The sequence below is a fragment of the Ostrea edulis genome, chromosome 7, assembly GCF_947568905.1.
Source record: "Ostrea edulis chromosome 7, xbOstEdul1.1, whole genome shotgun sequence".
NCBI lineage: Eukaryota > Metazoa > Mollusca > Bivalvia > Ostreida > Ostreidae > Ostrea > Ostrea edulis.
The window spans coordinates 43,853,878-43,870,088 of record NC_079170.1 but is presented as its reverse complement, the minus strand read 5'-3'; the positions used below and the strand labels follow the sequence as shown (position 1 = coordinate 43,870,088).

The 16,211-nt window shown below is 36.3% G+C and overlaps 1 protein-coding gene across 1 annotated transcript; it reads left to right on the top strand.

The window, feature by feature from the left end:
- Nucleotides 1–713: 713 nt before the first annotated feature.
- Nucleotides 714–2,191, top strand: LOC125656232 (cysteine and tyrosine-rich protein 1-like). The gene is made up of 4 exons (XM_048886850.2): nt 714–862; nt 1,018–1,129; nt 1,368–1,534; nt 1,848–2,191. Exons 1-4 carry the CDS (start codon nt 802–804, stop codon nt 1,949–1,951), a joined length of 444 nt encoding a protein of 147 aa, XP_048742807.2. The 5' UTR covers nt 714–801; the 3' UTR covers nt 1,952–2,191.
- The last annotated feature ends 14,020 nt before the right edge of the window (nt 2,192–16,211 follow it).

Here is a 16,211-nt window from a genome sequence, read left to right as displayed (position 1 = left end):
TATGTTCTTTTGAACTCTCAAATTCTATACTGGTTTTTTTTTCTGTATATAAAGTCAAAAATGGCAATTTTTTTAAATTTCCAATCTACTTGCATTGAACTTTTTTATATCTATATTGTTGAAAGACATACATTGTAATGCCGAATTTATTTTATATACCATGGGTAATGATTAATTTGTGTAGCTTATGTTGTGTTGACAAATCGTGTTTATGTGAATAGCTCGTGTGTAAATTTAAGTGATCCAGTTTATCACACTGTAACTCAATAACAAGCACTATTACCCCTGATTTTCTTTTTGATCCTATAATTCTCCTTCAATGTAGAAATCAATAAAATACTTCCAAAAACATTGACAACGCTAGAACACCCAGGTACGAACCTCTGTAAAACAAACACGGTGATGTAATTCTGTATACCTTCTTTTTGTGGTTGGGTTTAGATATTTTCGTAATAGGAAGAATTAATGTGATAAATATTATCAACTAATGCAGGAAGGGGGTATTCAGTGAGTCATAACTGAAATCATTCGTAATGGCTACATGCACCTTTGAAATATCGCGGTGTGTAGAAACGAACGTGAGTGGTTTCCATGGACAATATTACGAGCTATATCGTATACTGTGTCTATATCATGAATATTCATTTTGTCAACATTAACGTCTCTGTGATTTTTAAAAAAAATATATCAAAATGACGACAATGTAAATACCATTTATACCGAAGACGTAGAACGAACTTGAACAGTCGCATAAACTTATTCATACAAAACAGAACTTGTTAACTTCGGGAAAAAAAATACATGGGTATCAAGATGAATAATATCCGATGGTTTTCAGTTATGAAAATCCTTCTCTTAATCAGTAAGTAGCATATCACTTGTTAACTGGCGAATTTATTTTAAGCATTTTTTCACTGAAATATAATCCAAATGTAATTTCAAACACCTATGCACATATTCTATTGGGCGTTACGACACTTCATAATGTTGATTTCAGTTTCGGTATTTGTATTTCAGATTTGATTCCAGTTAAGTGCGCCAGCTATTGTTACTACCGGTACAGTTACCTTGGATATGTACGACACTACTGCTACTACTACTATTACTACTATTCATACAACTACAGTGGGTGAGATATTTTAACGTGTACACCTATTGTTTGGCGAGTGTTTTTATTTGTGTGTGTGCGTGTGTGTGTTTTAACTTCGAATTAAATGTTGAGACCAATAAAAGTGCCCACTGGCAATAATTCTAATGTTATTATTACACGAATATATATAATTCAAACTCTTTATAAAAATGTCAGCAAAAATACTGCAGAGATTTTTTAATCAATTCGTCTTACATTCTATTTCCCCTCTTTACAGAGACGATACAGCCGGGATTATTGCCGGGATTGCGGTCGGCAGTGTTGTGGGATTTATCATTTTCGTATCCATTGTGACAATTGTCTGCGTCAAAGTCTGTAAAAAAACAAACCATGGCCAAGTGGTTGTCCGGCCAGCGCAGCCAACGATCTCCTACATCAATACAAGTAATTAATCTACTCAGAATGTTTTCTTGATATATTCTTTCTGATATAGGGCTCAGAACGGATGTGACCGGTTGACAGGGGATGCTTTCTCCTTTAGGCACCTGATTTCACCTCTAGTACATGTATATGTATGTCCAGCGGTTCGTGTTCGCCTAACTCTCTATTTTGCATTCCTTATAGGAGTTATGAGATTGATCACTGTTCGTTATCTTCACCTTTTCTTTTACCATTCATGTCTTGCATATAGTGAGAGTGTGTTGTCGAATATCTTAATCCATTGGTCACATTCATTTCAATGCACTCCTTTTTTCAGCGCAACATGCTCATGGAGAATATGTGGGATACCAACAGTCCCCTAATCCCACCTATCCACCCCCGTACCAAGGAAATCCTCAAGTATCCACTCTTACTACATAAACCAATATGAAACCCCTTAAAGAAGAGTGAAATGTTGTGTTGTGAAAATAATTCTGACATATGTGATATTTTGTAGTCACCAATGAGTAAATAGATTTTATGATATATTCTATGAAGTAGTGCAATTCAACTCTGTTGGTAACGGAATTTATGTATTATTATATTTATGTTTTCAATTTGAATCATTTTAAGGATGGATATATACACAGCTACGAAATTAAAGAAACTATTTTCAGGCCATTCTGGCTCATGTGAAAAAGCCTTAAGGATCACGTGACAAATCCTCAGGGATCACGTGGCAAGCCTCCGGTATCTTGTGGAGTTCAGTATCGTCTGAGGTTTTTATGCCTGGCTAAATGCAATATAAATAAATTATCATTCTTTAGCAATTCATATTACAAAGAATGTGTGACCTGTTGTGTGTTCATGTGTGTGTGGCGTGGAGTGGGAAGGGGATGGTGGGGGTGTTGTTGTTGATTGGGTTGGGGTTAAGGTAAGTTCCCAGGAACCCCACGATTGGGTGTGCTTTAGCATGCATGGATACTCCATGTCAATATTTTCGACGTTAAGGGGTATTAATTGAATGCATTGCGATCGATTTAGATACTAAAATATGTGTGGTACGGCGGCTGTGAGATGCGCATACAATTTTCTCTCAACATGAAACAACAGATCTGCAGAGCGCAAAACGAAGCCAAAATTTTAACTTTATGTTAACTAGACGTACATGTACTACGAGTACCAATGTGTTTCTATCATATATTTTCATTTTCGATGCAATCTTCCCCAAATTCATTGGCAAAAAATAGAAAGGGATGCAACCTTCCCCTGTACCCCAAACTTATGACTGTCTCCCGTAGTTATTGTTTGGTGTTTTGCTTTTTATCCCATTTGACAATCCAATTTATGACTTTTTACATTTCTAATAAGTTTGCCTTTTATATCATTAATAATGGTAAAGTTGGCCATTTCTTCATGAATGCGATGCAGTTGTGAACAATGCATGTATGAATGCTGATGAAAATAGTACATCTATTTTAACAGCTGCGAATTCCGACAGAAATAATTGAAGATACATAAGGGTTTGAACTGCAACGCTTCACACCAGTGTCGTTGTAGTTTAAAATATATATACACTTTCGATTTATATACGTCTTATCAGTCACATGATCAGCACAATTCCGTTCGTCTGACGTTGGACCGCCGCGGTGATCTAGAGGTAGGGAGATCTCACCGCATCTGGGAGGTCTGGGTTCGAATCCCGGCCACGACAGACCTAAGTCGTTAAAACAGGTAGTGACAGTTCAATCGCCAAACGCTCAACATCAGGTGTGGGTGTCACGGGACACCTCATAGTTGACTTTAAAAACGGATATCCCGTGTCACGGTAGGTGTGACTCGCTAAACAACCCTCACTGCTCAATGACGCAAGCGCCAAGCATAAAAGGCCTCAATTTGAAGCCCGTTACCTGTTTTGGTAATGTCTCTATTTGAGTAAAAAATTCTCGAGAGGGACATTAAGAAAGATACAATCAATCAATCTAACGTTGACTGATTGATTGTATATTGTTTAATGTTCCTCGCGAGAATTTTTAACTCATAGAAATGTCACCATTGCCAATGAAGGGCTGCAAAATTTAGGCCTAAGCTCGGCGCTTACGGCCTTTGGGCAGGATGGGAACTTTATCGCACCACACCTGCTGTGAACCAGGTCTCATCTGAAGGACCGTCCCATTTAGTCGCCTCTTACGACAAGCAAGGGGTACTGACGACGTATTCAAACCCGGATCATAATGGGAAGTCTAACGTTGAAAGAATGTTATATCAGTTTCTCATGCGTTCCACTGTTGATTAACCAGGTACGTGTCCGTTATTTAGACGGTATTGTCCATTACTCGACCGTTACTTAATTGTTTGGTACGTGCCTTGTAAGCATGTACTTATGTGTTTTATACGCTTCATACATCTCAAAGGAGCCCTGAGCAACGGTGGGAACGGCTTTCACCAACTGATACTAACAGGCAGCCTTATGTCACAATATTTGTATCCGAGCGACGTCCGTTTATGATGCTATTCGGTAAAGTGATACCGCTCCTTTAAATATACTTTTTGTCACCTACGACGTTAATAATCTCCCATCATAACCCCCTCAGGTGTTTAGAACGTCTATATGAAATATTATCGTTTTAAATCCTTTCTAATGTGTTTTCTGAAAATCTCACCATGCATATTACTTCAATACTCTTTGTTAAATAATATGCAGGTGCCATATTTGTAACTATGCGACATGTACATGTGTATTTATCTATTTTATTTTTTTTTTTTTTTTTTTTTTTTTTTTTGCTTTGAAATCTTTAGCTGATTTCATTACCTGATACTTGGAAATCAACTTTCACTTGAGTTTAGGAACATATCATTATGCTCTGAATGGCCAATTCAAAAGAGGAGTGGGGAGGTCTTATAATACTTTTCCACGGCAATTGACGTTTTGAATATACATGATAAAAACTTATCCTCCTATAAACAAACTGTTCATCTGGATAGTTTGTTTAAAGGAAGACATTTTTTTATCATGACCATTTTTAGACGTCGAGTACATATTTACTTTTGGTATAAATTCCTTTGAAATATTTCCTTTGTTTTTTACGAGAGTGATAGCGAGAAAGATATCCTTGAAATATGCATTGTTCAACATGGTTGTTGATATATGTATTTTTCAAAACATGTGCCCCCTTTCGATCTCGTTTTGGACTTTTAATATGTAACCTAATAGGAAAAACTAGACATATGTCCACAGGACACGAATGTTCCGCCCGATATGATATTAGTAATGTAGTATGAAAATAAGGAGCCCATGAGTCATCATAAACCATATTTAGAATTTACCCATTATATTTGCATGTACAAATTTGATCCTCTAGTGTGGCCCAAACCTACCTCCGTGGGCCATGATATTTATAAACATGAATATGCACTGTCAGAAAGCTGCCATGTAAATTTGCACTTGTCTGGACTAATGATTCTTAAGAAGAAGATTCATAAAGACTGTTCCTATATATTCGCATATAAAACTTTGATTACTTATTGTGACCCCAATATACACCCAGGGGCCATGGTTTTAATAAGCTGGAATCTTTACAATGTCAGGAAGCTTCTATGTATATTAGAACTTTTCTGACCACGTTATTCTTGAAAAGATTTTTAAATGGACCTACCCTATTGGTGATTTTGTGATTATCTCCTTTTTACAGGGGACATAGTCCTTCATTTGAACAAACTTGAACCCCCTTCAGCAAAAGAGAATCTGTATACAAATTTGATAGAAACTAGCCTGCTGGTTTGGAGACGAATCTAAACATTTGTCTGTGTATTTTCACTATTTGGTTATTATTTCCTCCTGAAGAGGAATAAAATTGAACCCCCTCACCCAAAGATGCTGTGTACCAAGTCTGGTTGAAATTGGCCAAAAGGTTCTGAAGAAGATGATGAAAATGTGAAATGTTTACAACAACAACGGAAAGTTTCGATCAGAAACGCTCACATGAGTCCTTGCCTCAAGTGATCTAAAAAAAAAACCACCCAGAGAGTATCGGTACTTTCTCATGGCCAGATATTCTGCCATATTCACAATGAAAAATAGTTTGAATTGTTTTCATTTTGGGTGAAAAAATTAAGATACTAAACCCCTTTTTCTTTAAAGAAACTTATGTCAATTAAGGATGACAATAAGTGTGATTGACGGGGAAATATCTTCATGTAAAAACCTGTATAGCTTTTTAATAGAAAGGAAAAATTGTCGTACACTTTTTCATTTACCTTATAGATGAATTAGAAGAGGAATGTAGTGTTTGCACAATATGGAATTCACTTTGTTGTGTTAGTATCAGGGTTTAAACCTTTAGTAAACTTAGTCTGGTGTGGTGCTAACCTTATATAGGTAAAGCTGGGTTTTATTCAAGTCATATTACACATGTGCACAATATAAAGTATAATGTTATTAACTCTAAAAGTTTTAATCCGTTGTTTACAAGTCATATCCCACATACATGAAAAGGAAAAGTGTTCTAATAAAAAAGAAAGTCACTTTTTTTCGAAATGTTCTATCTTTAAACTATATATCTCAAGTATCACCCATTCATTTCACTTTCAATAGTATTCGAATTTACCAAAATTCTAAGAAAATTCCTATAAAGATAAATAGCAAAACATTGCTTAAATATTGCCTATCTATCAATAGAAAAGTTATCATTATTCAAAATTACTTCAAGCAAAAGAAAAAAATACACTCGCATGAAATTCTGTTCCTCATTTACATACATGGATATTATAAAATGACATGACAAACACCGATCTAATTAAAATTAGACCTGTTAATCCGCTCCTTTACTATATGTCTTGGTCATATTCAGAAAAGGACAAAGAGTCTGCAGTAATTGCTTTCAAACTGAGCTAAACACCAACAAAAGGAAATAGTGAGGTTAATATCACAGGGAAGGTCAAGGTTATAAAATTATACCACAGTTGAATAGCTACCACTAATGTGAATCAGTGTTGGAGTTTTCATAAAACATTGTCAACAGATGCTTTGAAACTGAGCTAAACACCAAATATGGAAAAGTAACGTCAAGGTCGAAGGAAATGTTAAGGTCAAACATATTTATGCAGTTGAATAAATGATACCAATATGTATCAGCATATAAGGTTTGATAAAAATATCTCGAATGGTTTCTTTGAAACTGAGCTAAACGCAAATTGTGACTGAAGGAGAGACGGAAGACGGACATGACAAACACTATATGTCTCGGCCATATAAATTATGGTGAGGCATAAACATATTGGATGTCGTAAGTTCAACCTCTGCGCTGATCCAGGCTAATGTATTGTGGAATCTGTTAGCTAAACCAGCGATGTGACACACACTAGACATCCGGGTGCTGGACAGATAAATTTGAAACTTTTGAAAATACATGTATTTGAAATTTAAGACGTAATTTTAGGTAGTGGTTCCTCATTCATCAAACACTTGATATCACAGGCCTTTCAGATATGACCTTTAAAACTGAGGTTTCGTGTCGCGGCAGACATTGACATGACGATAAAAAAACCACTGCTACGGCCCTGAGAGCGATGCATAGGTTTGGATTTGTGGTACTTCACCTACAGCTGGCGAGATCTCAAGATGAAGAGACATAAAATGTACAGATTAACAAGCAATGGTGGAGTTGGATCTATCGTTATAGGAGGCCATACATGTTTAGTGATATTTGCTTTCAAATCATCCTGTTCTTAATCTTATGTGTTTACAATAATTAAGATTATTGTCTGGGATGTATATTATGCACCCCGAAATAAGATTTTCTGGAGCTAATATTGTTTGCTCTATTCGTCTGTTTGTCCGCATAAACTTTAAACTTGGCCATATGTTATGTGAGATAATCAACCCTGAATAACACAATAGCAGAATGTACAAACAAAGACACTTTAAAATTAACAAAATTAATTTTCAATTATTGAAAGAAATTTATAACAATATCAAATTACTAATTTACCACAGGTGAACAATAACAATGTCCAACGCTGAGCTAAATATACACACAAAAAACAGTCAAGATTTTTTGTTTTTTTGTTGTTTTTTTTTTGTAACTTACAATAAATTCCTAAATCCCCGATATGTACTAAATATGCAAAATGATGTGTGTAATCACCAATTCATAAAGTGCTTGTCTACCAGAGCTTAACATCATCGAATTCATCGTATATTTATGATAAAAATGAAATCTCGGGAATGTTCAGGAAAGATACAATTATCTAATTAGTGTTACGTCATATTTCTACTAAAAGTGATAAATATCGAAATCCAGAACAATTTAGGTCACAGATGTCAATCAAGTACAATATTACACCCCCACCCCCACCCCCAAAAATTTGACAAGGAAAACTACAATTACATGTGTACATTATCCAAAGCAGCAAAAACATGGAACACTCATGACACTCTTGATAAAGCATCCGCTATAATATTGTCGTTGCCTTTGATATGTTTAATATCAATATCATACTCCTGCAATCTTGTGAGTCTTTGATTCTTGTTCGATATTTTATGCAAAAAAGTGAGAGAGTTGTGATCCGTAAAAACGAGAATTGAGTGCACACTAACATTCAAACAAACATCAAAATGTTGCAAAGCTAACAACAAAGCTAGACACTCTTTTTCAATGGTTGAATAATTCTGTTGACATTTTGTAAGTTTCTTTGAAAAATAAGAAACAGTTCTATCTACATTGTCACTATGTTCTGGAAACAAAGCAGCACCGATTCATACATCGCCAGCATCTTCAGTAAGTTTAAATTGCTTAGAAAAATCATAAACTGTGTCACATTTTATGTCCAAACTTCTTTCCCTAGCTTTAACCTTGTGCAAAATAATTAAATGTATATAATTTTATTCCTAACTTGCTTCCATACAGGTAAAGTGAATAATGTTCATCAGGTCTAAATTTATATGCCTGTGTATATATTCACTTGACATACCAGTTGCGAGTTAGTTTGGGCGTAGCAGGGAAGGCGTGCACAGAGATAGTTAGCATTCAGTGTTTTGTATATTGAAAACTTCAATTACTAATTTCTCAGATAAACCAGATTATCTTCACTTCTGAGGTAAGTTTATTTTTATTCAATATATCTAGTAAATACCATAATGCATTGCAAACAGCTCTGTCATTTTCTCTTTATCTTACAACTTTATAGTAAAAGTAACCTTAAGTTTGCATACTGCACAAGTAATATTATTTCACACGTCATGATGTACCAGTAGTGAATATATTATATCAAAGTAATGAATAAATATGGGTAGAAATTTATGCTCATAGAGTAGTAGTAAAGTTATATATGCGTAGCTTTTTGTATGTGTAGCGCAGTGTACAGTGTATATACGTTGTATAGCAAAATATGTGATATATACAGAAGTAGTGGTAAAATGTAAAACCACAGTATTAAAGTTATAGTGGATTTATCAATGTTCAGTATGAAGTTTACGTAAATAGTAAACTGTTGTGTGACGATACAGTATGTATTCTTGAAGTAATATTTATATTATAGGTCCAAGGTACAAGTAGACCAAATACAGGAAATATTGCCATTCGCACGTTACACCTCTGTCCGCCAAAGTTTGGGAACAAGACCATACGATGTGGAAGCAGAAACCATTATTTAATGCACTGGTAAACAAAATCTAATCTGTAAAAGTGGAGAATATATATATATATATATATATATATATATATATATATATATATTGTAAAGTGTTGTGCAGTGTGTCATTTCTTTTATATTTATTTTGACAAGAACTCGGTCAATCTGTGACAAACTGAAAGAACTGGACTGCTCACGAGGACAGATTTCATTTTACAGAATGATTCGTCACGGTCCTTTGTCCATTCAAATGTAGCCCTCTTTTACAATAAGTTGATAAGTGGACCAACAAATTGAGGAAAAATGTGGACAAGACTTTCTGTAAAAACCAGTCATGTTCAAAATCTCATTAATTCTTTCTTGATTATAGAAATGGAGAACTTTGCAATAGTCTCCACTTTAGCCATGATACATGTAGTTGTAACACAACCTTGACCTACTTTATAACGTAAATACTCTACAAAAGCATGAAAAAAGTCAATTTTCGCAAGGTTCACTGTTAAGTTTGCTTTTGCCAGAATGGCATACAATATATGCATGATTTGGAGATGTTCCTCCCATGTATCGCTGTATATGATAGCTTCATCAATGTAAGCTTTGTATCCTTGAAGGTCATAATGGAATGAATCGCCCGCTGAAAGGTCTCTGGAGCATTTTGCATACCAAACAGCATCACTTTGTCTTGAAATTGGTCATCGGGTGCCACAAATGCAGAAATGTGTTTGGCTCTTTAAGTCAATGGCACTTGCCAGTAACCTTTAATAGGTCATATTTATTGACAAATTTCGCATTTCCAATTTGTTTTCAATACAGTCCTGAATTTTAGGAATTGGATAAGAATATGTTTCCGTGATAGAATTCACTTTTATGAAGTCAGTACACAGTCAGTAGGTACCAACATGTTTCAGTACTATAATGCAAGGTGAGCTCCAGTCATTTCTAGCTGGTTCGATGATATCATTGTCCAGCATCTACTGCACTTCTGTTCTTAGGTTCGGCAAATGGATTTAAACGATAAGGATGTTGTTTGATAAGTAAAATGCCACTCACTATAACATAATGTCAAGCATAATTGGTCTTTTTTGGAACATCTGGAAGATTGAAGGATGATTAGCCGTGCGACGTTGAACTTATTCTCTCTGGTGAATATTCAAATATCCAAGTTTGGAATCCAGATTGGCAAGAAGTTCAGAGTTCTTTAAATAGGAAATGTGATTGAAGTATTTTTCAATAGTTTCTGCACTAATTTTATTTTTAGAACAATTTTGTGATGCCCTAAAACTGGCTCAAGTGGAAACTGATTTCACAGAATTTCGGTCACATCTATCAAAATACTTTTTCAACATGTTACAACTTTATGTTCTCCTTCAAATATACCGTCTTTCCTCGATTCCTAAAAATAGCTTCTTTAACAAAACGAATAAAGGTTTCGGAAAGTATCGTACTTTTTCATTAGATTTTATATACGATCCCGATAGTTTCCGAAGCTACACGATAAACGATTTTCACGATAAACGGAAAACCTGATACACGCAAAACACGATACACGATAGACCTGATAAACGCAAAACACGATAGAAAACGGAAAACCTGATACACGATAGGATAGGATACACGCACGATACGATAGGATACACGCACGATAGAGCACGATAGGAATGTCAAGAATAACGTTGCGGGTACTGTAATGTGACAAACTAGAATTTCTTTACAGTGGCCAGGTGTTTTAACTACGGATAACTCCGTTTACCTGATCAAGATATAGAGCTCACGGCGGATGTAACCGATCGACAGGGGATGCTTACTCCTCCTAGGCACCTGATCCCACTTCTGGTTTATCCAGAGGTCCGTGTTTATCTAACTTTCTATTTTGTATTGCATATAGGATTTATGAGATTGGTCACTGTTCGTTATCTTCGCCTTTCATTTTACATCAGTACCCTTGGTTTCAATTTCATAAGGACCATAATACCTGGCTTGCAAAGGATGACAAGGAACAGTCAAATTATAAGAACCTTATCACCTGGTTTGAAAGCTCTGTTCCTAGCGTCTTTGTCATACCAAACTTTCATTTTGGCTTGAGAACGCTTGTCTCATGGGGATTCGGGTAAGAATAAGTCCTCAGTACCCCTTGCTTTTCCTAAGAGGCGACTAAATGGGGCGATCTTTCTGATGAGACCGCAAAACAGAGGTCCCGTGTTACAGCAGGTGTGACACGATTAAGATCCACCCCTGCTCAACGGCCATAAACGCCGAGAATAGGCCTAAATTCCACAGCCCTTCACCGGCAACGGCGACGTCTCCATATGAATAAAATGTTCTCAAGAAGGACGTTAAATGATATTCAATCAATCAATCTTGAGATTTTCTTGTGCCAATTTACAAGCATTATGAAGTCTTTCTTTAAAATTAGATACATAATCTAAACAATTAAGAGCACTAGTTTCAGTCAATCACTATTCTTTCACCAATTTCAAAGAAACTCTAATTGTATGGCCAAATACTAATTCAAAGGGACTGAATCCTAAAGACTCCTGAACTGCCTCTCGCGCAGCAAATAAAACAATGTAAAACCCTTCATGAAAGGTAAGATAACAAATAACGATCAATAGGAGATTTTCGAGTTCTTCCATATCCGTGTTTATTCTGCATTTAGTCACTATTACGTCATACTTTTTATGCATGGTCATATCCGGTTTATCGTAATTAATGTAAATACACCAAGTCTTGTGTAAGTGTAGGCCTAAAATGGACGTTGATTCTAAGCAAGCATAATCGAACTGAAGACATTTTTGTTACAGATAAGTGTTTCTTGTTCCTTTTACCGTAAAGTAACATACAAAGGCTATGTAAGCTTGCGATTGGTATAAATGTGGAAATCCTTTCCAAAAATGTTGGTGTAGCCTAGATACATAAAAAAATGATCTCAAGCTCTTGAAAATCAATCGCCGATCGGTAAAGAAAATTGACTGAATGATTGTGTTGTCGGAAATCATCAATAAAATTGTGGGGGGAATTGAATGAAGAGATATACCAGCTATTGAAAGTTATTATGTCATGATTTATCTTTACAAATATTGGCACCATTGGAATGAACGGCGACTTCGGCATTGCAAATCCGATAATGATGTATCGGTACTTCTGAGCCATTCACGTAGAATGAGGGAGGGGAGGGAATGTTTCCCATTTTAACAACCATAACTTTCTATCATTTATATATACAAATAAAGATATATTTCCTGACACAACCACCAAGCCCCTCCCTCCCCCCCCCCCCCCTTCCGACTATTTTTTTTTGGCGGCAGAAGTGAATGGTACGATTCAATTTATGAAGTAAATCCATAATGTGTTCTCCCTACGATTCAAGTAATCAGAATTTGGGGACAAAATTCTTAGGCAATATGTATGATACGCTAATATCCCCCACCCCCCACCCCCTGGCGTTGGTACGATAAAGAACCCTCACTGCTACAGCCCTGAGCGCTAAGCATTGGTCTAAATTTGCGGTACTTAACCTAAAGCTGTTGGTGTCTTAAAATGAGAAATGAGTGAAAACTCCTCGACGAGTTGTAAAAACAATCAATCATTCAACCCCCTCCTGAATTTTAAAAGGTGTGAAAAAATATATATTGAGGTATAATAAGTCGTATGCCACTACTTAACCTTCATCCATGCATTTCAAATTTGAAAGATTTTGAATATTAGTCAAATGAACATGTTAGGATTTGTTTGTTTTGATATATTTATTTATTCTTGTCAAGAATTTTAGACAAAGTAGTGTAAAGGCATCTTCTCTGACTATCCCCCCTCCCCTTTCCCTGAAAAACGATGCTACGTGCCTGTTTTCCTCTCTTACGTAAATCCGTATTACATCCCTCTGCCACACACCAATGGCACTGATACTTAAATTCGGTATCAAAACCAGTGTGTAAAATAAATGAACGAAATCGTCTGATTGTTAGCTAAACCGGAAGAAAGCATGCCTTTAAAAAATCGCCCAATCACTGACTTAGGTAGATTCTAAAACACAAAATACGCACGGAACGGAAGAACTCGAAAATCCCCTATTGCATAACTCATATAAGCAACACATTTATCAGACTGCTAACAATATGTCTTCATCATAGTTCTAAGGGTTTGATGGAAACGTTCAAATGCCCCCTGATACTCGGGATGATAAGCAGTAGACATATACTGTCTAACACCTAACTCATGCATAGCCTGTTGAAACAACCCTGACATAAAACTTGAACCTTGATCTGACTGAATAGCCTTAGGCACATGTACAAAAGTGATTAACTTGGTAAGGGCTTTAACTATGGTTTTTGCTTTAATATTTCTAAGAGGTAGAGCGTCAGGGAATAGAGTGGACATACACATGATAGTAAGTAAAAACTGGTTCCCTAACCTAGTTTTAGACAAAGGTCTTACACAATATACTAACACTCGACTAAAACTAAAAAGTACTTCAAAAACTAGGACGGGTTGAACAGGGGCAGGTGGGATTTTCTAATTAAGTTTACCTACTGTCTGGCAAACATGACATGACTTGCACAATTCAGAATCATCTTTTCTCAACTTGGGCCAATAAAATTGACTCATAATCCTGTTACAAGTCCTATTAACACCTACATGACGTGCCATAGGTATATCGTAAGCCAATTTCATGATGTCCCTACGATATATCACTGAGACCACTATCTGGTAAATGACACGCCATACTTTATCCGATGGTGCATCAGCTAGTTGCCATTTTCGCGTAAGGATCCCGTCGTTGGTATAAAAGCATTCTCCAGCATTGATGGCTTCTTCTGGTGAAAGTGCCTTCTTCCTCAGTTAGACAATATCAGGGTCTTTATTTTGTCCAAGCAGCAACTCCTCTCTACTGAAGGTGTTCTTGTAAGGTCTATCTGTATTCGGAACATCATAGTCACAAATTTCCACCTTTATATGGCTACCTGTTTTCATTTGAACCGCCATCAAGGTCAAACAGGAAAGTATCACTAAGGTCAATTTCATACGATGAACCAGTCGTGTAAAGGGGTTGAACAAGGTCAGACTCGACTTCTTTTCTTCTGGTCATCGATCTGGTAACAGCACAAGCTGAATATACGTCGTCTTCATCCTCGGGCGGGACATTGGAAGGGATTTTCTCAAACTATAGAATCTGGTATAACTAAATCATGTATAAACAAGGAAACGCCTTCAACGTGAAGAGTAAGTTGAACATCTATGATAACTGATTCAGTAATTAAATCTGATTTCAGATAAATTCTATGTAAGGGAACACCAATGGCACTTACATCAATACCCTGTAATGAAACTGGCCCACCAGTAGGAGTCTACTCAGACAAAGGCAAAGCATTCCCCAATAATAAAGTATGTGCAGCACCAGTATCTCTCAAAATCTGAACAGGTTTAACTTTGCTAGATCCGTTGAGTGAAATAAATCCCTGAACCAAGAGGGTTTACAATCCTCTATAGAATTAACAGAACTGGACTTTGAATTCTGAGCATCAGGAGTGTTAGCACAAAACAAAATTTAAGGCTTTCCCATCATTTATAAATACTGTACAAGTTGTGGTTGTGGTTTGCCAATGTCATTTTTTATCCCAAGCTTAAAGCATTCACTAATCAGATGACATTTTTTTCTGACAATAAGCACATTTACGCAGGAAGCGATCCTACACCAGAGGAATTTTCAGAACGTCCTGCCCATGGACCGGACGTAGAACCACTGTGAGGTGGTAATTGGGGAGTAGACGGAAGCTCTGACGCACTCTTTTTATCTGAGTCAACGCTTTTTGATAAACAACTAGCTTGATATTTTGCTTTAAGGAGGTGTGCTACACCAGAGAAATTTGATGTAGATGAAAAGTGTAGGATATGTACAAAAATATTTTGAATTTGAAAATTTTCAAATCTACTTTATTTTGTCAAAAAATGCAGTTTTAGTAGAAGGTAATCTGAAAAAAAATTTAAAACCCCTGCTGGACTCGAACCTGCGACCTACAGTTCAGCAGTCGGTATTCTAACCTACTGAGCTACTCGGCTATGTATTTAAATGGAAAAGGAAAAGTCAAATATTGCTGATATCGATTTTCTCATCCATGTTTTTAAAGGAAGTCAGCCATTATGACGATGTAGAGTACTACCTTAATATTCTTCTTCTGAGGGAGGGCATAAAAATCTTAAATACATGTAACTGCGATTTTTCACATTCTTATCCTCTAAATTTGTTCTCCAATCTTGATGAGCACACCTATTCTACTAGGATGGGTTAACAAATTTTCTTGAAATTTCCATTAATTCTATTAGATCTCAACCATTGATCTCTGTGTGTGATATCTCTGTGTAGGAAATCACTGTGTGTGATATCTCTGTGTGGGAAATCACTGTGTGATATCTCTGTGTGGGAAATATCTGTGTGTGATATCTCTGAGTTGGAAATCACTGTGTGTGAATTATCTGTGTGGGAAATCTTTGTGTGGGATATCTCTGTGTGGGAAATCTGTGATATTTGTGTTGGAAATCACTGTGTGTGAATTATCGGTGTGGGAAATCACTGTGTGTGATATCTGTGTGGGAAATCTCTGTGTGTGATATCTCTGTGTTGGAAACCACTGTGGGGAAAATCAATGTGGGAAATCACTGTGTGTGATATCTCTGTGTGGGAAATCACTGTGTGATATCTCTGTGTGGGAAATATCTGTGTGATATCTCTGAGTTGGAAATCACTGTGTGTGAATTATCTGTGTGGGAAATCTTTGTGTGGGATATCTCTGTGTGGGAAATCTGTGATATCTGTGTTGGAAATCACTGTGTGTGAATTATCGGTGTGGGAAATCACTGTGTGTGATATCTGTGTGGGAAATCTCTGTGTGTGATATCTCTGTATTGGAAATCACTGTGGGGGAAATCAATGTGGGAAATATTTGTGTGGGATATCTCTGTGTGGGAAATCACTGTGTGATATCTCTGTGTGGGAAATCACTGTGGGGGAAATCAATGTGTGATATCTCTGTGTGGGAAATCACTGTGGGGGAAATCAATGTTGGAAATATCTGTG